This window comes from Lagenorhynchus albirostris, chromosome 4 (genome assembly GCF_949774975.1).
Source record: "Lagenorhynchus albirostris chromosome 4, mLagAlb1.1, whole genome shotgun sequence".
NCBI lineage: Eukaryota > Metazoa > Chordata > Mammalia > Artiodactyla > Delphinidae > Lagenorhynchus > Lagenorhynchus albirostris.
This window is the reverse complement of record NC_083098.1, coordinates 40,721,984-40,749,296: the sequence shown is the minus strand read 5'-3', so window position 1 is coordinate 40,749,296 and position 27,313 is coordinate 40,721,984. Positions and strand designations below refer to the sequence as shown.

The 27,313-nt window shown below is 41.7% G+C and overlaps 1 protein-coding gene across 1 annotated transcript; it reads right to left on the bottom strand.

Moving 5' to 3' along the window:
- Positions 1-256: 256 nt before the first annotated feature.
- LOC132519255 (placenta-specific gene 8 protein-like) lies at positions 257-26,885 on the bottom strand. Its single transcript, XM_060147184.1, has 5 exons — positions 26,828-26,885; positions 9,942-10,070; positions 8,267-8,391; positions 2,771-2,885; positions 257-428 (listed from the first exon to the last, which is right to left on the bottom strand). Exons 2-4 carry the CDS (start codon positions 10,039-10,041, stop codon positions 2,781-2,783), a joined length of 330 nt encoding a protein of 109 aa, XP_060003167.1. The 5' UTR covers positions 10,042-10,070; positions 26,828-26,885; the 3' UTR covers positions 257-428; positions 2,771-2,780.
- Positions 26,886-27,313: the final 428 nt, after the last annotated feature.

Here is a 27,313-nt window from a genome sequence, read left to right as displayed (position 1 = left end):
TGCAGGGAAAATCCAAAATAACAGAAGCCTTTTACTTGACAACATTTAAAAAACTTCTTATTCTGGACATTTTCAAACTTACGTAAAGGTAGAAAAGTAGAATGAAGAATCTCTACGAACCCATCATTCAACTTTGACATTTTGACAAGCTTGGGCTCATTTTTAAAAGAAGCATATTGTAATTTTCCATGAAGCAGTATTTAAAGACACAAGAATCGTTGAGGAAATGAATTTTTTAATGGCATTCATCTCAGAGAACAGCAGTGGAAATATATTTCTTTCAAAATAAACCAAAAATTAAAAATGTTTTGAAGCCATTTGAAACCATATGATTAGCTGAATTAGTTTCTTAAGGCTTGAGGTGAGATAGCACTGAATAGATGCAGTATTTCATTCCAGCATTTTCTTTCACTACTAGTGAATTTGACCTGTAGAAATCAGAAAAAGAAAAGGAAAGAAAGACTAAATCGATGAATGAATTAGGACTTATCAATTCCATCTTTACATTATCTTGTTCCAAGTATCAAAACTTTCATTCCACTGCTACCCTACTGCCAAATTGCTGCATATTTAAAATCTATACCAAATAATGGCCCCTGGTTCAGTACAGCCTACTTGGAGGAGTCATAAGCACTACTTAAGATTCAGATGAGTCTTCTAGGTTAGAGCCTCATTATGCTTCCTTGCTTGAAAGTTGCATTTATTTACTCATCCACATTAGTTATTAAGTGCCTACTATGCATCAGGCACCATTGCTAGGTGGTTGGGAAAACCAACAGAATGCTCTGTAGATTGCCAGAGCTAACCCCTCTTACCAAATGGCAATGACTCACCAAACATGCTAAGGTAAGAGACTCCTAAAGGCAGAGACCCCGAAACAATTTTTTTCATTAACTGGATGACTAGACCAGTAAACTGCCACATTCTAAGTAGGGGACTAGGGCTACTTTGGCAAAATTCTGAGCCACATTGGTAACAAAGGGCTTTAAAGAAACATCAATGCTAGGGAAGAGAAACAACAGCCAATTCTCAGGATGTAGGGTACAAGGAGGAAAAAGAATTAGAAAACTCACCATCTTGACTCTGCTTGTAAATGAGTAAAGCACATCAGTCATTGAAGAAAGCAATCAGAAGACAAATAGGATACTAAAATGGTACTAGGGGCTTCCCTGGTGGAGCAGTGGTTGAGAATCAGCCTGCCAATTCAGGGGACATGGGTTCGATCCCTGGTCCGGGACGATCCCACATGCTGGGGAGCAACTAAGCCTGTGCACCACAACTACTGAGCCTGTGCTCTAGAGCCCGTGAGCCACAACTACTGAGTCCACGTGCCACAACTACTGAAGCCCGCGTGCCGCAACTACTGAAGCCCGCATGCCTAGAGCCTGTGCTCCACAACAAGAGAAGCCACCGCAATGAGAAGCCCGCGCACCGCAACGAAGAGTAGCCCCCGCTCACCGCAACTAGAGAAAAGCCCGCGTGCAGCAGCGAAGACCCAACACGGCCAAAAATAAGTGAATAAAATAAACAAATTTATAAAAAATAATAATAACAAAATAAAATGGTACTAAAATGCACCATGAAATGAGCTAAGTTGTTCATGAAGAGGACATCATTTGGTGCTGCATGTGGGCAAAATAAGTAAGAGGGAGACAGACTGTGCCAGTGCCAACCAGTCATACTCATGAAGGCACCATCCTGACCAAACACTTTTGAAGACTTTGGGAGATAAGACTTTGTAGACAATAGCTATTTCCAGGTGAAAATAAAACTTTGATAACAAATTCAATGGGATTGGCAGTAAGTGATGGAAAGGCAGGACTGAGTAAGCCATTGCTCTCTGGCCTGAGAAAAATAGGAAGAACTGAGAGGATTAAAAATGTGACCAGGGGCTTCCCTGGTGGCGCAGTGGTTGAGAGTCCACCTGCCAATGCAGGGGACAGGGGTTCTTGCCCCGGTCTGGGAGGATCCCACATGCCGTGGAGAGGCTGGGCCTGTGAGCCATGGCCGCTGAGCCTGCGCGTCCGGAGCCTGTGCTTGGCAACGGGAGAGGCCACAGCAGTGAGAGGCCCGCGTACCGCACACACACACACAAAAAGGTGGAAAAATGTGACCAGGAGAGCTTAGGAAACTAGGTAAATGAGTAGCTGCCCAACTTTGACCATACTGCCACCAAAAAGTCAGTACTCTTCTTCCTAAACGGGAACTTTGGGCCTTTTGGATAACTGGGTAAACTGTCCACACTTAATTTATAGAGACTGAGATAGCTTTCTACCACTTTGGAGAATGAATTATTATTTCAATATTGTGGAGTTGACAAGAACATATAACTAGATATATTACACAGTCACACTTAGTGTAACATCTCAATGGGTTACTGTTGACAGCAGTGAACCTGTGATCTAGGCTTAGGGAAATGAATGTTCTGTCGTACACGTGTCTCTACTACCTTAAATCATGATGTAGTTAAGATAGTTATGGATGAGATGTGGTATGTTTATTTGGTACATCACACGGCCACTCTACATGTGGCAGACATCCTAACAAATCACAGAATTCTTTCCCATCCAATCGGGGTTAGCCCTCTCTACCCAGGCTCTGGGAAGCTGACTCCCAACTAATTGGTGTAGGCTGGCCATTGAAAGTCATTTACCCCCCAATTTGGTAATGGATATCTCATGTATCGGTGAGACAGAGTACCAAAGGAATCAAAGATGTCCTTGAGAATTTGTTTTGATACTCACAAATCAAAGAATTCCCACCAACTTACCGTGCATCTTTTACAAAGCATTCATTGCTCTTCTTTTTTCAATATCTCGCTTGAGTTGACAAAGGGTGCAAAAAGGGAAACATGCCAGACATAGGAAATCATTACAAATAGACCCCTGTTAAAAAACAAATGGATCAACATGTAGCTTATAAATACAGTCATACAATTCCTTGCATTTGTTTAACTTTTCATACCTCTTTAAAACATACATTTTATGTCACTTGTTTATCATGAGAATTCTGTGACGTTATCCCTACTTTTCTGATGACCAAGTGAAGTTAACTGACTTGCTAAGATCACAGAAATTAGTGGCAGTGATTGGTCTTTCTCTTCTCGAGCCAGTGCCCTTTTCATAATAACATACCATTTCAAATGATCTGCAGGTTACAATTATAGCCCCAGTTGTCTATCATCTGTTGTCTCTTTTTTTTCTTTTTAAGAAAACTTTTGGTTTATGTATTATTTTTATTAATGTGGAATAGTTCCCTTTAAAGCCAGTTGTGTAATGCACCAATTTTTCCAATTGGTTATGAGTATAGTGCCAGACGAAGCTTTACCTTGTATCCCTCTAGCCATTTCTATTGACGTCCCTCATGCTATTCTGCAAGGGAGGAAGTCCATAGTGAGGGAGGGATATATAAAGTACGGGAAAAAGAAGAAAGAAGAGAATGAATAGTGTCTGGAAAAGCCACTATTCATTCGTAGAATGGGCTGCTTTGCAAAGTTTTTTTTTTTATAAATTTATTTATTTATTATATTTATTTCTGGCTGCATTGGGTCTTCATTGCTGTGCACAGGCTTTCTCTAGTTGCAATGAGCAGGGGCTACTCTTCATTGTGGTGTGTGGGCTTCTCATTGCGGTGGCTTCTCTCGTTACAGAGCATGGGCTCTAGGTGCACAGACTCAGTAGTTGTGGCTCATGGGCTCTAGAGAGCAGGCTCAGTAGTTGTGGCGCACGGGCTTAGTTGGTCTGCGGCATGTGGGATCTTCCCGTACCAGGGCTCAAACCCGTATCCCCTGCATTGGCAGGCGGATTCTTAACCACTGTGCCACCAGGGAAGCCTTTTGCAAAGTTTTGAGGGCCCTCTCCATGGTAGGTCTAGTTGGGTCTTAATGCCCTTGGGTAGAGATGCCCTTGAAGGGACTCCTGCCCTGTGTAGTCGGCACCGAGTGATCTGAGGGTTCTAGTCTGACAACCAGATTCTATGACTGTGTGTCTTGACTGATTGAAATAATTTTGAACTCCATTTTTGGATAGCATTTATTCTTTAAAATGTTGAATTTAATACAACTCCCAATTTACAGTGTGAGCAGGGACAGAGAGAAAGAGAGAGAGAGAGAGATCTATAGTAGATTTAGTTTATAAGGATTGGGAGCTCCTAAATGGTGAGATTATAAGTGATTTATTTTTCATAAAATTTTTTTTCTTTGCTACAGTGATTTTGATGTTCATCTAACAGAGGAAGCATGTGGGACAAAGAGTAGACAACTAGATAACAATGTTAGAAATCTTCTAATGATGTGACCTTCATCAGATGGAGGAATGGATATTCAGCTTGAAGAAAATTCAGTCTCTTGGCCTTCTCTTTTTCCCTGATAAAGCATCCAAATCCTCTAACCCTTCCTCAAAGTACTTGTTTTTTTCATTCTTTAGTTCATTGTTTATTTTTATTCTTTTTATCTTTTAAACCTTCATTAAACCAACACTTACTGAATACATATTATATGCTACAAGGAAGAAAATATTCAACAAGGATGTAACCACTTTTCTGTTCCAGCATGTCTGTGTCTGTCTTTTACCTCAGGAAGTTTTTAGGGGGAAAAAAGTCCCACTATTATTTGCTAAGAGACCTAGGGAAACCTTTAGAAAACACACCCTATTTCTAAGTCTGTTTCATAATACAAATACAGAGAATATAGAAAAGAAAAAAATTCCTTTTTCAAATGAGAGGAAATGAACTACAGGTTTATACCATGCTGAAGTTAATAAGGGACATAAACGCCTTGACCAGAGCAGCTTCTTGGGAAGTGGGTGCCTGAAGCAAAGATTTTGCATTCATCACTCTGTTTGGGAAAGGGGACTGGTGCTTCACTTTTTTTGGAAGCTGTTAAAAAAAGAAGTCTTGTTTACAGAATCGTTGAGGAAATAAACAAATGAATTGTGGTACATGGCTGAATACACTTCAATTTGGGAAGACAAGGTGGTCAAGTGGGAAAGACCAGACCTGACTCCAAGTCAGAATAAGCTTGAGCCCGAATTTCAGCATTTACATGTTCTGTGACCTTAAGCCTTTCTCATTCTTGGTTTTCATATCTATAAAGTGGAGATAACAATCCCTGCACCATAAAGAGTTTGTAAGTAGTAAATGAGCACATATATGTTAAGGTAGTGTCCCAGCACCTAGGCGTTCAATCAGTGGTTGTTTTTTTTCTTTCTCCTCTGCTACAGAGGTTGTGGCCCTAGCCAAAGGGATGCTGTCTTGACTGTGTCCATGAAGGGAGGGGCAGTTCAGAGAGGCTGTATTGGAGCAGCCCTATAAAAGTTTGCATAGATGCAAACGGGAAACAAAGCAAAGAACCTGAATTATATAAATCAGTCCTAGGATTTACTAGCCATTTTTGAAGTCTGTTCTAAGGAAGAAGAAGAGAGATACGTTGTCTATAAATACACTTATTTAATGTATGCCAAGGAAATTTATTATAGCATAGAATCCCAGACCCTAGAAGTGACCTTAGAAATCATCTTGCACAACTTTCTCACGACAGATGAGAAAACTGATGCTGACAAATGACTTCTCAGAGAGTCCAAAAGTTAGCTACTTGCTGAGCTGTTCCCAGAACCTTTATCTCCAGAATCCAGCTAAGTACCCCTTCCTCTACGCCATTATGGTCGGGCCACTTTGAGAATCTCACCCTCACACCCATGTACACAGCTACATACACCCAACACTTAGTGTACAGTTTTGGGAACTTTATGGGACAGCCACAAAGTTAAGAACCACTGTGTTAAGTTATGCTGGCATAAATGAGAGTGGCATAAATGAGAGCTGCAGGGAGTGCTGAGAGACAGGCAGCTGGGCAAGCCCACAGGAGGAATGCAGCCTGCGCGGAGAAGACAGCTGAGCTAAGAACAAAGATAACAACAGTTACCTGCCAGGCCCTGTGCTAAGTCCTTTCCATGCATGATCTTATGTGACTCTTACTATGCCATCTTGGGGGAGGTATTATTCTTACCATTTTTTCAGTGAGGGAGCCAAAGCTTAGTAAGACGAATAACTTGTTCTCGGTCACAATGAGCGGGGCAGAGGCTAAGTTTTCAGGAACACAAATCCGTCCTGTCACTTCTTTGTTTAAAAGCATTTTAATGGCTTTCCGGCTCACTTAGAATAAAAGCTAAAGTTCTTATAATGGTCTCCAAGGCCCTAGAAGGTCTAACTCTTGCTAATGCTCTGATGTCATCTTGTATTATCTCTCCACGCTCCCGCCTCCCTCCCCCCACCCCCCCAAACTATTTCTGCCTCTCTGGCTGCTTGCTGTGTCTGGAACATTCCAGGTAAGCTCTACTTCAGGACCTTGGCTCTAGCTATTTCCTCTGCCTGGACCTTCCCCCAGATGAGTCATACTCTCATCCTTTTAGGTGTTTACTTTCTTACTGAGGTCTTTCCTGATAACTCTATTCAAAATTAGAACCTTTCAACACTCTATTCCTCTTCCTTGCTTTTTTTTTTTTTTTTTTTTTGTGCGCTACACGGGCCTCTCACTGTTGTGGCCTCTCCCGTTGCAGAGCACAGGCTCTGGACGCGCAGGCCCAGCGGCCATGGCTCACGGGCCCAGCCGCTCCGCGGCATGTGGGATCTTCCCGGACCGGGGCACGAACCCGTGTCCCCTGTATCGGCAGGCAGACTCTCAACCACTGCACCACCAGGGAAGCCCTCTCTTCCTTGCTTTATTTTTCTCTGTTGCACTTATCGCCATCCTATAGATTATACTCTTACTTAGTTATATTGCAGCTATCTTGTTCCATTAGTGTCTGAGCTCTACCATTGATAACCATCATAGTAGTAATTGATGCGGCAAGAATCTTTGATGGGTGAGGGTTTGATGAGGAACAGGATATTTACATCTCTCTACAAAGTCCTTATCCATTATAAAGGGGAAAATAGCAACGTTGTGATGGAGAATCTTGACAGATGCTATCTTAACCAAGGAATCAAAGTTAACATCACGCCTAATGAGATAAATTGATGTCACGTGCTTCCTGATGTGATGCAAAGCAAACATAGCATCACTTCTGTGGAGTTTCTGCCAAAAGTGTGTAACCTAAGTCTAATCATAAGGAAACAAATTTGACAAGCCAAACGGAGGAATAGTCTACAAAATAACTGATCTGTATTCATTAAAAAAAAAAAAGACAAAGACTGAGAAACTCTTCCATATTGTAGAAGACTAAAGAGGCATGACAACTGAATACAATGTTTGCTTCCAGATTGACTTTCTTTTCATCTAAAGAAAATTATTGGGATAATTGGTAAAGCTTAAATAATATCCATAGATTACCTAATAGTACTGTATCAATGTTAAATTCCTGGTTTTGATAATTGCACTGTGGTAATGTAAGAGGATGTCCTTGTTTTTCAGAAATACACACTGAAATAGAGATAACAGGGTATCACGTTTATAACTTGCTCTCAAATGATTCAGAAAAAAATAGAATAGATATATAGATAGACGGAGGAAAGAGAAAAAAATAAAGAAAATGTGGCAAATTTTTAATATTTGGGGAATCTGGGTGAAGCATATTCAGGAAGTCTTTGTACCATCTTTGCAACTTTAAGTCTGAAATTATGTTAAATAAAAATCTCAAAACAAAAAATGAATGTAAGCTCCATGAAGACAGCGATTTTGATTTCCTTTATTCACTGATGTGTCTTTAATACCTGTAATAGTACTTTGCGTGTTCTATGTACTCAATAAATCCCTGTTGAATGAGTGAACTTCAGCTTATGACCTAACAACGTTCTAGATGCTCAATAATCCCTTTTGAATGAATGAACACTGGCATATGAGTTACCAGTGAGGTAACTGTCTCACCAATGTGCCAGCTCTGAGGGGAGCTATCATACATCCTTTTTTTACCCAATGCTTTCTAAGCAACTGTCACCCACCCTGCAGGGTCCTCTGTCTGACTCTGAGTAAAGCCAGGAGAGATTAAGGACTCTGTGCTGCCCTCCATCCCTCACCTGCTCGCCGCCAGCAACTTTTTCAGAGACATATCTATTGGATCAATAAAAGATTTTATTATGAATATATTCCAAAGGATAGATAGCCACATGGTCTTTGTAAATCACTTAAAAAATTTAGGATGGTAGTGGAGAAAAGACTAGGGTCAAATCATGATGGTGAGGGGGGCAATCATGGAGATCCAGTCAGACTGAAGGAAGGCCCTCGGCCTGTCCTGTCTGGATAACTATTTCACAGTGGACGTGGGTGACTCACCGGGATGCCGTATCGGGTCCGATACATGGTCCTCATGGCGACACTTGCTCCACACAGGCAGCATTCGTCCATGTCAGAGGCAATCTGACATGAAAGGCACAGGGGCAAGAAAGTCCCACAGAGGCCTGAGGGCAGGGTGAAATCACACAGAGGAATCAGTCAGGGTCATCGTGAGTTTGACTTAATCACACCGCTTTCAAAAAGATGCTCACTCAGGAAATGGCCTTAATGGACATTCAGAGAAAACACTGGGGTCCCCTGGCTCTTTATGTCTTGCTTCTGGACCCTACACTCCTGGAGGTGGGGAAAATTGACTTGTCATATGCCAGGTCAGATTTAATTGCAAAATCTCCTGCCTTGCCGATCTGAGCACGTCCAAATTATTTCTTCCCTACCCTTGTTTACATTTGGATCATCCTTGAATAGGAAGTTTGTGGCGTCAGGGGGTCTGAGAAACCCTCTGAAAACTGTGGGAGGGTGTTTAGGGTCAGAAAACATGGAGTGAAGAAATAATTGGAAAAATGAGTAGAGCAGTAGGAAACAGATTCTAGATGGTTGTTCTGGCAAAGAGTAGAGGCCTATTATTGTTATGAGGATTGAAGCAAGTAAAAGTTAAGGGGTATAGGCATCAAAAGCTTAAAAAGCATACTGAAATTTCACTTTAAAGAGTCTGTATAAGACAAAAAAGGGCCTAAGGAAATAGCAACAAACAGGAAACTGTTCGCAAACATGCTGAGTACAAGTCTATTTTGAAAAGTTCTAGAGTAGAGTTTTGATATGACTGTATCCTACATGAGATAAGAAAGCTCTTGTTTTTTGATTGATGGCTTTAAGCAAAAGGCTATCTCCACTGAACTTGGAACTTCCATCATATACAAAGAAAAGAGGCTGTTTTTCAAGACAGTGGAAAGACCAGCCACACAGAGAATGTCTGCAACTCTTTCGGCAATAGACTCTGCAACAAGGAAATTGTCTTACACAAAAGTGTGTTGGGTAGTGTGAAGGAATTAAACTGAAAGCTTCCTGAAATGGAACAGCCACAAGAGTCACATGAATACTGAAAACCAGAAACACAGACTCACCACTGTAGGGAAAGGAAGAGGTAAAGAGAAGACTGGAGAAACACATCAAGAACACAGGGATACTAAAGAGGTGAAAAATATAAAAAGAGGTGATTGATCTGGACAAGAATCACAAACTCAAGGACAGGCAAGTAAAAATGAATGAGTAAAATAGTTGGAAAAAACCCACAAAATAGCCAATAGCGGATGGTGGACATAAATATGGCAAACTGTAGAGTGATGGTCCCTTTGAATGGGTTTAGCTAATACTCGGTAGCAACTGACTTCTGCCAGTTGAGGATGAGGAATCCTCTTTTCAGATTTTCCAAATTTTTAAGAGAAGCTGGAAATCTAGATTGGAAAGTTAGATTTTTATGTGGGCTCTGATTTTTATATGGTTCCTACTATTTTAAAATTAATACAGCAAGAGGGGTCATTATATACAGGACAAACAAAACACATCCTGTGGCAAAATCTGCCCAGTGGTTCCACCTTGTGACCTCTGAGTTCTAGAATAAAACATGGATCCCTTGAGAGGATAAGCAAACAATTTTTGTTATGTCAGCAACTGCACGACTGTAGCCCAGGAGAAAGCAACGACCATGGGCACTTACAAATCCCCACGTCATCACAGCAGGCAAACACGCCGGTTTGCCAGTCACTAACCGTCGCACCTCCTGCGCCATATCTTGGCTGCAAAACAACTGGATTCATTTTTAAGACTAAGTTCAAAAAGGTACTGCCTGTGAAAACAAAACCAAAACAGTATTCAACACCTAACTGTATTGGATATAACGTAGATACCAATTCAGAAGACATTTCATTGCACCCCTCCTGCTTAGGGTTAGTCACATTCAGCTAACTTAGCATAACATTTCCAGACTATTGCCAATATTTGAGAATTAAAAACATAAGGGAAAGAAAAACAACATAAAGGAGAGGGGATGAGGATTCCATTCTCAGGTTGTCTGGTTGTGTGTTTTGTTTTGTTTTTTTCCTTTTTCTCCTTTCACCAATCTCTCTTTTCATCAGCAATTTTCAAGACAACCATCCTGAACAATGTCTATTTTGCATTTGAAGTGTTTCTATTTAATAGTAATTATAATCAATTTTTACAAAGCTATTCCACAGACATTATCTTAGTTGCTCTGTAAGAGAACTCTGTGAGATAAAGTTCTTTACATCTGCATAAAATTATTATTAAAACAGATGCTTCTAGCTAATGTCAGCATTAACTGCTTCTTAGTGGTGTCCTGATAGCTAAAGTTTACTTGGAAAAAGATTAATTTCCCTTTGTGAAGGTATCTCTGAAAAAAGAGGCTTCAAGTCCCACAGAAAAACCCAGTGGTTGCAAAACCAGTAGGAACTAAGTGTCCCCCAAACAAAGTGGTGCCTATACTTCTCATATTTCATCCAGCGATCAAGCTCAGTCTTGTGAGCTGCTACCCCGTCAGAACTCTCAAGAGAGAAAATGTCTTCACTAAAATAATTTCACTAGTGACTTCACTAAAATGATTCACTAAAATGATTTCACTACTGACTAATGTTAGACATTTCTCCTTTCTTATTTCGAATCTAACCATAATGCTGTGCTCTGTAGTCTTGGTCCCTGGTCACTTTCAACACTTCCCTTGACTAGTTACAGGGCATCCCCCCACCCCTATTATCTCTCGGCTTTTGCTCCTTCAATATTCCTCCACTATGTTCTCAGGAAAGGCCCCAGTCAAAGGTTCTACCACAAGGCTTCCCAATCCCTAGTGCTTGGTTAAAAATGCAGATACTTGATTCTGATTCAGCAGCCTGGGGTGGACCCTGGGTGTGTAAAAATTTCAAGAGGTGATTCTGATACAGCCAGTTCTGGAGACCACTGTGTATATGTCATATCACTCTTCCTCAGTCCTTCCTAATCAGTCTTCTAAGCTCTTCACCTTGCTCTGCATTTCTTGCTGACTCATTTGTCTACTCTGAGATCCCTGACTATTATCAGTTGATTCCCACCAACAGCCAACTCCCCACCAAGTCAAAGTTCATGGAATAACAAATACCAAAACACTTCGAACTGCCTTAGAAAGGTGCCTCAAATATTTATTATCAAGAACTCGCTTTATGACACAAAGAGAAAACCACCAGATTGAGAAGGCTATATAATTATGGTCAAATCACACGAAGAATCATGTTTGAAACTGCAAGGTGTAGATAAATATTTAACTAGAATTAGAAGGTCTTTCTCCTTTCTGACTGACTAGGAGGGCAATGATGGCTTTGCTGATAATGCAGGAAAATATATTGCTATGTGGTGGTGCAGACTATTAACTGACAAGCTAAAGTAATAAAGGACTGACCAGGGAGTCTTACAACAGTGCCTGGCACACAGCAGATATGCAGTAGAACATTGTTGAAAGAATGAATTAGCAGAGAGGTGGTGGTTAACAGTCATCAGAATGGATAGTATTCCCTTGTCTAATAGAGTGAATGTAAATTTGTGCTGGGGTAAGACACAAACTTTTCAGGTTCTGTATAGATGTGTTTTGTATTTCTCATTATAACGGAGTCTTTATGAATTAAACTATTCTACATAGCAGTTAGTGTCCACTGGTTTGTTTATAGATATTCCGTCTTAGAAAACCACTGTCATATTGTTAGCTAACATTTGTGATATAACTTATTTAAATACAATAGAAAACTTGCTTATAACTGACAAATTTTCCTTTTATTGTTTTAAACTTTAGTGTAAGAATCACTTGAGGGCGTTTTTAAGAATGATACATCCCTAGAAATTTGGATTTAATCTAATAGGTCTGGAAAGGGATTGAGGAATCTGTATGTTTAATAAGTGCCCAAGTGCTTCTTAAGGGAGAAGGGTTAATAAAAAGTAAGAGTGGTGAAGGGGACCAGCTGTATTATTGCCTAATCTGACTGCTTTAACTCTAAATCATATTTGTTTGACTCCTTTCCCAGACAATTATTCCTCTGAGAACCAAATCAAAAGGGGACAAGAAGAGAAAAGGATGATTCATTCAAAGTCTTTTTATCCAGCAAGCCTGGCTTCATTTTGGTATTGGGTATAGTTACAAAACCAGAGGGGGGTATCAGAACTTTGAATAAGGAGGAGAAACTAAGAAGAGAACTCATGAGGTGGGAATCTCTAGTAGTGAAATTAAAGACCTAAAACTGCAGAGACACTTACATAGCACCGGATGGACAAGTACAATTCAAAAAGGAAGTGGTGGTATTTAATTTCACAAAACAAGTCTGTTCTGTGAATCTCTTTGACCCTGTGGGAGGTGTAAAATAAGCATCTGACTCAGGGCCCTGAGGTGGAGAAGTCCAAACATGTGATCTGGGAACACGTTTTGTGTTTTTTGTTTTTTTCCAAAGTAACAGAAGTAGAATTATCATTCGTTCTGGTGAAGTTGGAGAAGGCTGATTGGAGGGCATGGGATTCTTGTCTAGGCATAGATAGTAGACATTCGAGGCAGGGGAAATAATGTGAGGAAATGCACAGGGGAAAGAAAGAGGATGGAACGCATGAAGAACAGCAAGAACATTCTTGCTCCCAAAAGCGGGGTCGGAGTGTAGGGATAGAAATGCACGGCTGTACCTCAAGGTCTCCTTCCCACACCTGCAGCAGACATTTTCCACCCTCTGTGTGTCCTTGGACAAATTAACTTCTCTGAGCTTCAGTTTTAACATCTTTAAAATGAGTATAATGTGACTTTCTTCTTTGAGTTGTCGTATTAATGTGATCAAATTATGTCTATTAAACACCGTGTTTCCTGTGTGTCAATGACCTGACATATGCACCACTGTGTCTGTTTTAAACTAAATGTTGCCAAGTAGCAGGGTCTATGCCTGATTTAATGGTACGGAAAAGCGCCTGAGAGCCCAGCACCCCAAGGCTAACGACAATGCGTTAGGAATCAGAAGGCTTGAATTGTAGTCACTGCTAGCATTGGGGAGGCTCAAATAAGATCACGTATGTGAAGACATTTTGAAATCTGCAAATCACCGTATACATGGGAGACAGGTGCCAGTGAAAGCTGATGGAAAAAATCTGCACGTGATGTGTTGCCAGTATCACAATGGCTTACACTCGTATAGAGTGCTATGCTTTTCATGTTTGATCTCTACTTAACCTTGGTCCCTATTTAATATTCACAGCAGGCCAGCGCACTCAGGGAATTAAGGGTGATAAGACCCTTTTTAATGCAGACAAGAAAACTGAGGCAAAGTGGTCAAGTGCCAAGGCCAAGGAAAGATCATGATCGCCAGGCCAACCTCTTTGTAGATGAGAAAATGAGGCTTGTCTCAAAGACTTAGTGTTCGTCCCACATCCTCTTCTTAGTCTCTCCAGGGAAAAGATATGGCAAGCACCTCACAGGAGATGTTGTAGGAACCAGAAGATGAGAAAGTGGACCGAGCAGCACGATCGAGTGGTTAGGTCATGGACTCTGGCCTTAGGCTCCAGCTCTCCCAGTGACTAGTTACATGGCCTTGGGTGAGTTACTTCACCTCTCTGTGCCTCAGTTTCCTCATCTGTGAAATGGGATGTTAACAGTATCCAACTTACAAAGTTGTCATGAGGATTAAATGAGTTAATATTTGAAAAGTCCTTCGAGTGATTCTTGGCAGAGGGTAAGTACTTCATGAATGTTAGTTAAATAAGAGAGTAGTACTTGGCTCTGGAGGGAAACACAATACTCCTCCCACCCCATATCTTCTTTACACCCATAGGAATTGTAAGATGTGGGTAGTTCTCCCACAAGGCTACAGAAGAAAGGGAAAGAAACAGAAAATAGCCACATGTTCAGAGTGACAAAGTGGCAGGGCCGGGATTTGAATTCAGTTCTGAGCTCCAAAGCCTTTATTCTTCTTTCCATTGAACTCTACCAATCAGGGACTATAAATCTTGGCCAGCAGAAATGAGCAAGCCTTGTTCAGGAATAAAAGGTAAGCATTCTCCCAGAACGTCCCTTCTCATACAAATTTTTGGGACTACCGGAAGCTAGACAGTTTGTGACTAACCTCTTTCTTTTTATGTCCGTACGTATGTCTGTATGTGTGTTATGTATTTTTAATATCTTGAAACCAGTCAATAAAAGCTTGTCCAAGGGTTCACAATACATGTGTAGAGAACTGGTTCTCAACCAGAGATTACTGCAACTCCCAGGGGACATTTGGCAATGTCTGGAGACATTTTGGGTTGTTACAACTATAGATGAGGACTACCTAGTGGGTAGAGGCCAAGGATATTTCTAAACATCCTGAAAAGCACAGGGTTTTTTTTTTTAGGGAAGAATTTTCCATCACCAAATGTGAACTGGGCTGAGGTGAGAAACTGTGGTTTAGAGAACATTAACGACATCATGAAACAAGAGCATCGGGAGGGATTCTGAAGGCTGTCTAGTGTAGTTTCCTAGCAGATACAGATGTCGTGTCTGCAGCAGGCCCGACGAGCTGTCCTGGTGACGAATGAAACCTTACACATCGCTTTTGAGTTAAAAAAAATGTTCAAAGTGCAAGTGCTGGAACTCAGAGATCAGAACAGGAATCCTGTGCCCCCATAGATTTGTTCACTTCCTGTCTGAAATGCCTCTTCTTTTTTTTTTTTATCAATTAATTAATTAATTTTTGCTGTGTCGGGTCTTCGTTTCTGTGCGAGGGCTTTCTCTAGTTGTGGCGAGCAGGGGCCACTCTTCATCGCGGTGCGCGGGCCTCTCCTCTTGCGGAGCGCAGGCTCCAGACGTGCAGGCTCAGTAGTTGTGGCTCACGGGCCTAGTTGCTCTGCGGCATGTGGGATCCTCCCAGACCAGGGCTCGAACCCGTGTCCCCTGCATTAGCACGCAGGTTCTCAACTACTGCGCCACCAGGGAAGCCCCTGAAATGCCTCTTCTGTGTGGCAAGTCCTGCCGGGTACCCCACTGCCCCCAAACTTGCCTCTTCTCTCTTCCTCTACTTATTGTTCCTATGTTGACAGTTTAATCTCCCCAGTTTTATTCTTCTTTTCTTCTTTAAATAAACTTTTAATTGAAATGCACTATATATACAGTATAGAAATTGTAAACATGATTGATGAATTTTCACCAAGTAAACAATTCTGGTAACCACAACCTGATTCAAGAACTAGAAACTTACAGAACCCCAGAAGCCCTCCTTACTCTCAAAGGCAGTCTAACCCTCCACCCAGAGGCAACCTCTACCCTTTCTTCTAACACCAGAGGATCATTTTGCCTGTGTTTGAGACATATTTATTGAATTATATACATTATTTATTCTTCTATTCCTGGCGTCTTTTGCTCAAAATTATGATTGTGAGATTCAACCGTGTTGTGTGCTGCAAGAATTCATTCATTCTCATTGCTGTATAATATTCCATTGTATAGATATACCACAATTTATTTATCTGTGCTACCATTGTATTATTTCCAGTCTGGACTATTATCAATAGTACGGTGCTGCTATAACATTCTTGTACATAACTTTAGGTGAACTATGTATGTATCTCTGTTGTGTCGATATCTAGGAGTGGAATTGCTGGGTCCTAGGGTTCATAGATAGTGCCAAACAGTATTCCAAAGTGGTGGTACCAATTTACACTCCCATCAGTAATGTATGAGAGTTCCAGTTGCTCCACATCCTAGCCAATACCTGCTAATGCCACTATTTTTTACTTAAAGATTGCTAAAGAATCTGGGAAGCAGGCACCTAGGTTTAAAATTGAGAAAAACAGAAATTATGGTTAAATGATTAAATAGAGTTGCTGCATTTAGGGAAAAAATACAGGATATTCAGTTAAATTTGAATAATTATGTCCCAAGCATTATTTGAGATATACTAAAAAATTATTCGTTCTTTATTTGAAATTCAAATTTAACTGGGCATCCTGTATTTTATCTGGAACATTGGGGGAATGATTTTGGTATGAGGTAATACCAATGTGGGGCAGTTACTGCTCCCTGCATTTCCAGGAATGGGAAGAGGGGGAGGAGGCGAAAACAGCAGGCTTTCCAAGGTTGCTCTTCTCTCCACCCCCTCCCCCATAGGGTCCCAAAGCATACTAATGGCGGCAGTGATTTATTTGATTTCTATCTAAATTCTTTTAAGAGCATTTCCTTTGGGAAAACACAATTGTTTATTCATGAATAGAGGAAGGAAAACTGAAATTTCTTGAGCAGTTGCTATTGCCAGTTTCCATGTTTGGCAATCTTAAAGCTGTTGGATTCTAGCCTTATAACCATCTCGCCTTCTATTTTGAAATCTGATACCAGGAAAACTTAAGCAACTCAGGCTGGTTCAAAGCCAGACGAGCTAAAGCCAAAGTCAGAGCTCTTCCATTCTACCAAGGCTTCTGTCTTGTGGAAGGAGTTTCATTGACTAGCCCAGGTCCTGCGTGGGCTCTATTTCTCTCAGCCAGTCTGAGCTATCCTGATGGCATCGGGCGAGACCACTGCCTATCACTCACTTGGGCTTCCCAGGGCTCTTCATTCCCTCGATTACCATCCCCTCCTTTCTCTGTCCACCTCCTTCTGGCTTTCAGCTGCCTACCAGATAATTCCATGGGTTATATGCAACCCACTTCTGGAACAAGAAAGTAAAATAAAGTCAACTGAGAAAGGTGTGCTTTTGATCATTTTGAGCTTCTGCAGCATCTACATGCCACAGCAGGCCTGTCTTCTAGTCCCAGGTCTGAGTCTGCATCCGGAGCAGGGAATGACCCACTCCTTTCCTCCAGCTCCTGTGTGTGTCAAGCAGAATTCTGCAGCCTCTGTGTCACACTAGACCAGTTATGTTGTAAACCAGAAAATGCCATCCACAAATATGCCTCGTTAGGATAACAGTTATTTTGAGCTGATTATTTTGAGAAACAGCAGACACAGGAGAAGACTGGAAAACAGAGTAGAAGTCACCCTTTAAGGGAAATTTATACTTATAAAGGAAATGTCCATTTGTAAGGGTGTCTCCCTCTCCTACCAAGAAAAGAAGGATGACTCTAAATCACAAGGAACTCTTCAGTGGAGTTACTGTCTGCATAACAAACCTTACCCTTGTTTACCCAGCCACCTCCCCATAAATGGCTTATCCCCACCTTCTCTCTTTTGCCTTTATCTGAAGATGGTATTTAAGCCTGAATTCTTATTTATTTATTTATTTATTTATTTTGGCTGCACCTGGTCTTAGTTGTGGCATATGGGATCTAGTTCCCCAACCAGGGCTCTAACCTGGGCCCCCTGCATTGGGAACTTGGAGTCCTACACACTGGACCACCAGGGAAGTCCCTAAGCCTGAATTCTAAGACACCTGTGAGAGTTACAGTTTTCCCTGGGTACCTCCCATGTATATGAGATATACGTGTTAATAAACTTCTGATTTTTAATCTTGAATCTTCTCTTCTTTATCTTTTGTTACAGGGGCCGAGGACATAGAAGGGTAGAGGGAAAATTATTTTTCTTCCCCTACAATGTCATTTCTGAAATTTTAGCCAAAACAATACAAACTTTCAGTAATCAGGAAATTAAAAGATGATTTCGTAGAGTTGAAGGTATGGCATTTCCTAATTTAAACTAAATCATTTCTATAAACAAAAAGCCTCTGGTCACTAACTGGGGGGTGGGAGGAGGGCTTCCTGCCCCACCTAGGAAAGCCCCCATGTAGGCCACAGCTGAGGAAATGGTCCCTTCTTTTCTATAGACTGGGAGTAAAGAAAGAAGATTAGTCACTCATCTGTATCTGGCTTCCATCCCCCTGCAGCCTTGTCCCCCAGAAACATTCAGATCCTGCACCTATCAAGGAATCTCCTTTCTTGATCTTCTCCAGCACCCAGACACTCTACAGCAGGCCTGCCTTTTAGTCCCTGGGTCTGAGTCTGCACCTGCAGCCAATTATCTGGATCTCATACAGAATTCGGTATTGTCTGCATGCCAATAGCATTCTGCCTAATGTACCATCGATTATATCATTTCTGAAATTTTCATCGAAACAATGAAAACTCTCAGTTATAAGGAAATTTTAAAAGATTATGCATAATTGAAGGTAGGGCATCTTCTAATGGAAACTAAATTACTTTTATTTAAAAGATGCCACTCAAAACCATTTTCCCTAATGGTTAAAATGGTGCTCATGCCTGATAATGCTTAAATTAGGAGCTCTCTTGTATTTTTTTTTTTTTTTTTTTTGCGGTACGTGGGCCTCTCACTGTTGTGGCCTCTCCTGTTGTGGAGCACAGGCTCCGGACGCGCAGGATCAGCGGCCATGGCTCACGGGCCCAGCCGCTCCACGGCATGTGGGATCTTTCCGGACCGGGGCACAAACCCGCGTCCCCTGCATCGGCAGGCGGATTCCCAACCACTGCGCCACCAGGGAAGTCCCCTCTTGTATTTTTGATAGTGCAAGACTGGGAACTTTTCGGACACCAGGAGAGTCCAGTCACCCTCCTTTCATCAAGAAAGTGAAGGGGACTTGGCTCACCAAAGTGTGTAATTTGGGGAGAGGGTAGGGGATAAGAAAAACATGATACATGTGCTCCCATTGTCATTCTACCATCACTAATCTCTCTGGGGACCTAATTCATTAAGCTTCTTCTCTACTTTGATCTTATAATTTGTTAAGCGGTGTCGGGCACACACGGTTCTAGGGAAAGACTGCCTTGCACACCCGAACCCTGTAAGCCTGCCCTCAGAAGCTCTTCACAACTTGACCGACCCTGTTTTCCCAGTCCTTCCCTGACCATGTCCTTCCCATATCCAGTCAGATTCCTCACTGCTCTGCAAACTTTCCATCTATACTGTTCCTGCTGTGAATTCTTGCCTCCACTTTCCCCATTGACCTGTCAACATCTCATTTCAAATGCCACCTCTTCCATGAAGCCATTCCAAATCCTCCAAGTTGGCTTTGCCTCTCTCCCTCCTTTGAACTTGCTTAACACTTTGGTGGTGTGGTGAAGAGCCCACTGGACTTGGGTCAGGATACTGGGCTCTAACCATAGCACCAATACTTGGCTATCTCCGTGCCTTTTCTGTAAATGACAATGATAGTATCTTCACTTCCTCCTTCCCACAGTTATTAAGAAAGCTACAGAAAGTTATAGTAACTTCGGATATGAGATATCTGTAATTATGTGCATTCTGAGAACTTAAGTTTTCTTTCCCTTTTTTTTTTTTTTTTTTGGTTTTTCTGAGGGTGGTCACTGGGCTTCAATGATCGTTTTTCCCAAAGACAGTGGCCTCCACAAAGCCTAGAAACTACTAAGTGCTTGATGGGGTTTAGGACCAGCTACCCTAAAATGTGGCATCTTGGCATATTGAATATCTTAAGCTGAAGGAATTTGAGAAAATGGCAAAAGCAGAAAGGTCTCTCCCTTCACCTGTCTTCCCTGAAAGCAGGAGATAAGTCTCTCATGTGAAAGGTACCCTCCCTGTACCAGAAGGAAGGCAGACACCCTTAACACCAGAGATGGAATTTAGGGCCAAGAATAAACAAACCTTGGGACTTTCCTGGTGGTCCAGTGGTAAAGAATCTGCCTTACAATGCAGGGGACGCAGGTTCCATCCCTGGTCAGGGAACTAGGATCCCACATGCCATGGGGCAACTAAGCCTGCGCGCCACAACTACTGAGCCCACACACCTTGGAACCTGCATGCCACAACTAGAGAGAAGCCCACATACCACAACGAAAGATCCCGTGTGCCTCAATGAAGTTCCCGCTTGCTGAAACTAAGACCCGACGCAGCCAAAAATAAATAAATAAAGAATGAATTAAAAAGAAAAAAGAGTAAACAAACCTTGTTACTTTTTCACCATTTAGTACCCTTAGAGCAAACCCCTTTGTCTTGTCAATTCTTCACAAGTTTACTGTTTTCTTTGTCTAAAAGTATGAAAGTTTCCCCTTCAGTCACTTCTTTGGGTCTTTAATTCTCTTACGAAAGTCCCCATGTATATATGTAAAAATTTAATAAAATTTGTAGGCATTTCTCCTGTCAAACTGTCTTAGTTTAATTTTCAGACCCAGCCAGGGATCCTAAGAGGGTCGAGGAAAACTTTTCCTCCCCTACATGTTCAATATCAGATTATTTATTCATTTAAACCAGTGGGTTTCAATTGGGGGTGATTTTGCCCACAGGGGACATTTGGTAATGTCTGGTGACATTTTGGTTGTCACAGCTTGAGGTGGGGGGACAACTGCTATTGGCATCTAGTAGGTAGAGGCCAAGGATGCCTCCCCTCCCTCCTCCTCCCCCATGCCCCCCATTCCCACCAACAAGGAACTATTTGGCCCCATCGTATCAAGGCTGAGAAATTCTGATTCATACTCTTGTCTTGTTTTTTTAAAAGATTTGAGCAGTTTACAAGCTTACATACATAACAAGATACAAAAATGAAGAAATCAGGGAAATTAAAACCTGGAGTAAATTTGGTGCTTGCTCTAAGTTTCCTGTACAGTGTTCAACATGGGCTGCAAATTAGACTCTGAGATTCCTACTGAGGTAGGAGACAGATGGGTCCCTGGGCTGGACAGCTGGTGTCTGTCACGTGGAGTGAAATTGAAGCTTTGCTCTCCCCCAGACACTCTAAGGACAAAGCTAGTGGCAGAAGCTGAGCTCTGCTGAGAAGGAAAGAGATAAGATGACCACTCCTGAGGTCAGGAAAACTTCCCTTTCTGCACATGCGCAGGAAGGCTCCTTGGGGGTCAAAAAGGTAGGTGGCACCACCCAATAAAAAGTGTGGACATGCACCCACAGGCCTCTGCAGTGGGATCCATCTTAACAAAAATTTGCACACGCATGTTGGGGAGCATCCTAGGACCAGTCAGGTGTGAAGGAAGAAGCAAGATAATTGGCCAAATGTAAACAAAGACCAGGAAGGACTGTCCTATAGAAGGGATTTAAATCACCTCTTCACTGCTTTTCTCATTCAGGACGCCTGCACTCCTCTCTGGGTGTGTATTTCTGTAGCTTCTGACTTACTGCCTCCTCCTCTTTAGAGAGGATGCCCATACCCTTTCTCTCTGGGTATGTATTTCTGCCTTGCTTCTGACTTAAATAAGTAAACTGTTTCTCTGTGTGCTCTGCCACATGTTATGCTGTGTCTCTAATAATAAACTTCGTACCTGTTTTTTACAGTTTTTGCCTCCTTGAAATATTCTTGCTTTCAAACAGGGGAAAGAGCTTGGACCACCTTGCTTCTAGCCTCTAGCCCCTGGTGGTCTAGCAGTTAGGATTCCTGGTTTCCATCCAGGCTACCCAGGTTCAATTCCTGGGCAGGGAACTAAGATCTCTCTTCAGGAGCGCTGACTGCTGTCCCTCTGAGATCACTACCAGGCAAAGCAAAGAGGGAACATAAACATTTAGGAGATTGATCATGTCCATAAAATGAAAACAGATTGAGACCTAGAGAAATTTCTCATCAAGCTCCTCAAAAAGGAGATTATTTGTGACATGCAGTGGCTAAAGCCTTTATCAGTATCTCTAAAATAAATAGAATGACTTTCCCAAACCTATACCCTAATATAGGGTTACAGCACAATGCTAGGGTAGAATCACTGAAAGCAATCACCGAGAAGCTAAAATGATCCCATCTAAGTATTTACCCCTCTGATAATCTGGGATAATTCAAGATTAAAAAATCAGATTTTTTAGATTGTTCAGTGAAACACATGGATGCATATTCTTTTTTTTTTCTTCTTTTTTTTTTTTTTTTTTTTTTTTTTGTGGTTACGCGAGCCTCTCACTGTTGTGGCCTCTCCCGTTGCGGAGCAGAGGCTCCGTACGCGCGGGCCCAGCGGCCATGGCTCACGGGCCCAGCCGCTCCGCGGCATGTGGGATCTTCCCGGACCGGGGCACGAACCCGTGTCCCCTGCATCGGCAGGCGGATTCACAATCTCTGCGCCACCAGGGAAGCCCCATATTCTTTTATAAACTTCCATGAATAGTATTTTCACCAGCTGGGGCTTGATAAGATTTGGGCAGAAGTGAGGCTTAATTAGAAGCCTCTGGCAAGAAACTGAGTTCAGATTCCCAACTAGGGTTGCTTATTATACATAGCAACAGGTACACAGAAGGAAAGGTGTATAAGGCAAATGCACTGTTATAAAAATTAAAAGATGCAACCAGGACATGTACCTGAATAAAAGGCCATCCTAGTGTGGCATGGAGGTGAGCTAACGGCCATCCTAATTCAACACGGAGATAAGCCAAAGGCATGGCTGCAGAAAAGTCTGTGTTTTTCTCAGAAACCCATTCAAAACTGCTTTAGCAAGTGACCAGTGGGGAAGCTTAGAAAGGAGACTTGGCTGACACAGGCTAACCCCGGTATTTAAATATCCATTTAAAACAAGCTGATGGTGTTTTGTTAAGCAGTACATCTTGTGCACACACCAGTGAATCACATCTGACTGTATGACTGATCAAAGTCCCAAGTTCTACGCCCTAGAGCTGGAAAACTTTCATATCAGATGTTACCAAAACCCACCAATTCTGACAATAGAAGAAAGCAGTAAAATGCCCCCGGAGTCTAATTCTAAGTAATGTAACTTCCTGGTCAATGCTGTGAAGACAGAAAAATTATAATATGGAACCTTAGATTATGAGTTGACCTGTTAAAAATACCAACCACTTGGCTGCATTCTGATTCTGGCCCATCGGTCTGGCCTGTGAACTGATATTTTTAATGCTTCCCAGGTGATTCCAAGGTGCAGGGAGGGTTGAGAATTAAATTTTTATAATTATTAATAGAAGTCTATCCAAAATGATGATTTGAGTATTGAAGTGGTGGAGCTTAAGCCTTTTTTCTTCTTTTTAATAAATTTATTTATTTATTATTTTTGGCTGCATTGGGTCTTTGTTGCTGTGCGTGGACTTTCTCTAGTTGCGGCAAGCAGGGTCTACTCTGTTGTGGTGCGCGGGCTTCTCATGTTGCGGAGCTCGGGCTCTAGGTGCGCAGGCTTCGGGAGATGTGGCGTAGTGGCTCAGTCACACCGCGGCATGTGGGATCTTCCCAGACCAGGGCTCGAACCTGTGTCCCCTATGTTGGCAGGTGGACCTCCTAACCACTGTGCCACCAGGGAAGCCCATGGAGCTTAAGTCTTTTACACAAAAATAAAACACACATTTCCCCTCTAATTTCAAATTTCCCCTCCCACTTAATTTTCACCCCAAATGTGTATAATCTTAAAAACTTAGCTCAACTAATATGATCAATGAAGACATGTCTAAAAATCACAAAAGTGTCAAAAGAAAAAATTTCTATTAAATCCAGCATACAAAGTTAACCACTATTGACATCTGTGATTATATCCTTCCATTTAATCTAACAAAAATTTTTTTGTGTGCAGGAACACCTTTTAATGAACATACCCAAAAGTGGCAATAAAATCATTTATCCTACAGTGAACAGAAGGCTGCTTCCCTTTCTGTTATAACTGGGGAGCAAGCATTTATCTCTTTTAGAAGTGGGATCCAATCATTGTGCTCTAGCTCAGAATTATTATCTAATTAGTTAACACCTCTACCATGACTCTTGAGTTGGTATAAAGGAGCAGAAAGTCTTTCCAAGAAAGAGTTTAATCTGAGTTCTTCCAGCTCATCCCATAGTTTATTTCTGTTTGCAGAATTAAAGGTTGAAATATTATTGGTTGAGTGAATGAATCTTGGAGTTACCTCTGAAGTCTCAATTCATATGCAGCTATGAAAACTCTCAACTAAAATCATATTCCTCACTTAGGCAATTATCTCCCCAGATTCATATCTTGCCTTTATTCTGTTTCTCTCTTCACATCTTTCTTAGAACACTTTGTCTTCAATAGGAGCTCAGCAGGGGGGGAATCCCAAAAAGAGAAGAGGGTATCACCAGCTCCTGGACTTGCAGAGGGCTTGGCTCTACCCATGCCTGGCATATCTAGTATCTGGTCATAGCAGTATAGCAATCCTGCAACTGTCTCAGATTTAATATCTTGGTTAAAAAAACTAGAAGAGGACTTCCCTGGTGGCGCAGTGGTTGAGAGTCCGCTTGCCGATGCAGGGGACACAGGCTCGTGCCCCAGTCTGGGAAGATCCCACATGCCGCAGTGCCGCTGGGCCCGTGAGCCATGGCCGCTGAGCCTGCGCGTCCGGAGCCTGTGCTCCGCAACGGGAGAGGCCACAACAGTGAGAGGCCCACATACTGCAAAAAAAAAACAAAACCAAAAACCAAAACCAAAAACAAAACCTAGAAGACCTATGATGTACAGGACTGTATTTTAAATCTTGCTGCAACTCAGTTTTGAATTGGAATCATCTGTCCTTTGAATCATGTGGGTTGAAGATCACTTACCTGGTAAAAGACAGCTAATAGCTGCATCCACTTCAGCACAAACATCTTGAAGGGACTTAGTTGATTTTTTAGAAAACTTTTTTGGTAAGCAGTCAACTTTGTTAAATAATTTTAGATTTTGTACTATTTGCGAGGGATGGGGAGGAAGAGCCCCCCATCCCACCCAATGCCAACAACTTGTACTGGTGATGGAAGTAAAGAGGGTTAAGAGAGTGCTGGCCATTTGCCATAAAATCAAAGGTCAGAAGTTACAGAATGGTGAATTTCGGTGGTGTCTGTAATCCGTAACTTGAGCTAGTCCCATCCAATACTTTCTAAGAAGATAACAAAACCATTTGTGAGTGCTCTAGTCAGTATAAATGGATCTCAAAACTTCAGTAAAAATACAATTACCTGGTGGCCATGAAACGCTTAAATTTAATTCAGGAAAAAAGCAGCAGCCTATACAAACACTTAATTATAAAATATGTTTTTCTCCCAAAAGCCTCCAGATGTATTTTTCCGGAGCATGATCCATGTGCTAACAGGGGCAGCCATTAAAAGCACACACATTTTTCTCCATTTTCATCCCCCCTCCCCCGCCCATCCTCATAAAACCCAAATGAGTTTGAAAGTAGTATTAAGTGCTAATTTCTCAATAAAACTGATGGCTAACCAATGGTGCTTGCTCAGTCCTCCTGGATTCCTCTGCATTTCGCTAATGCATTCAAGTGCATTGGGGTTGTTGTTAGGGGTGATTGCTTTGCAAGAGGTAAACTAAGCACATCCTTAAGGCACCAATAAAGTTGGGGCAATAAAATGAAATAAAATAGTGAAAACTTTGAGGGAAATAATCACAATCACATCAGACTTCTTTACATATGGAGGGGTGTGGATGGGTAGCACACCACACATTTTCAGTGTATTTAAGGCCTCTCAAGATGCCTGTCTGGTCCTGGTTATATTTTAAGGTCAGTTGTTTTCAGGTCCCACACCTCTATTGGAGTCTGAGCACAACGGGTCCTAGCCACTCATCTTTTTATCCTAACACAGTGCCTGGAGCAGAGTAAAGGTTCAATAATGAATGTTTAAAAAAAATAAATGAATGAACAAATGTATGAATACAGAAACTGTTATGTCCCATACACACAATTTCAAAATCTCTAGACTGGGACTTCCCTGGTGGCGCAGTGGTTGAGAGTCCGCCTGCCGATGCAGGGGACACGGGTTCGTGCCCCGGTCCGGGAAGATCCCACATGCCGCTGAGCGGCTGGGCCCGTGAGCCATGGCCGCTGAGCCTGCGCGTCCGGAGCCTGTGCTCCGCAACAGGAGAGGCCACAGCAGTGAGAGGCCCGCGTACCGCAAAAACAATCTCTAGACTGTACATCTATCTAGATGTCAGAAATAACACCTCCCAAACTGCACATGCCTTTTATCCACCATCTTTAAGAAATGTGTTTGCCTTAGGGACCTGGAAGTAAGAGGGAGAAAAAAACCTTCTTTTTCTCCTTTCTTTAAATCATACAAGTGAGAAAAGCTAATCATTCCCTCAACAGTGAAAATACTGAGATCTGCCTTGGTAATAGTGCCCATAATAACAACAATACAAATCAGGACAGGCAACAAGTGGCCAGATTGTGATGATCTCAAAAAATTGTTTTTGTTATATAAAAACAGAGCCATTTAGAATTAACTTCGGACAATAAAATAATAATAAACTTCAAAATGACTGAAGCAGACGTCGTGTCCCCCTGCCCCACACTAGCAAAAGTAATTCCAACAGCAAATCTTGAAACCAGCTACAAATGAAACAAGTTTCTAGAAGGAATTTTAGAATATTCTGCTTAAACAGAATATTAAGACACCAGTCTTGATGATACGATAATTTCTTCTTTCAATGTCTAAGAACATTTTTTTCTCTTAAAAAATGTACCTTCATTTTTAAGAAACTGTCACGATATACACAGGCTCTTATGAATCACCACTGTCAAATTTAATTTAAAAGACAATTACATGTTGCAGACATGGGTTTTAACTAAAATTCAGCAAAACAAATGATTAATACCTATTATTCAATTCTGCCTTGTGTTAGTTACGTGGTAACGTTTTACTGGCTCCGGAATTCGTTACTTTTAGAATAATTTTTTTTTCTTTTGAAAGAGGATGAAAGAGAAAGACAAGAGGTTTGCAGCACTGAAATTATTGCAAAAATACTTACCACACGCAAGGTAACTGCAGAGGACAGCAGCTCAGACCAGCCAGGAGAAGCCTCTGGGAACATCGTTTTGTTGCTGCAGCTGGGGCTGTAATCAGCAAGGGCGGGGTTCGGGTGTGGAAAGTTAGGAGGTGGGATTGGAGGAAAGAAATTATGACCTGGCTGCCTTTACTGCCTGGTGTGGGTCACTGTTTCTCCCTTTCAGAAAGCAGACACTCCATTTTTACCTTATTCCGTTTATTTTATGTGACATTTGCCTGACAACAGTGCCCCCTTAGAGAGCAAGATTTATTTATGATTGGGCAACAACACATTTTATGAGGGTCCAAGGCTTGTTTATTTATTTAGGATTTCTATAATTCATCTACTTCCTAAGGCACTTAAGGGTCTTGAAACACGTTTAAAAGTAAGCATTGGGCAGCTGGTCTTAAGACTCAAAAAGTGCTAAAGACATAATTAACCTTCCTTCTTTTTTTTTTTAAAGCATTT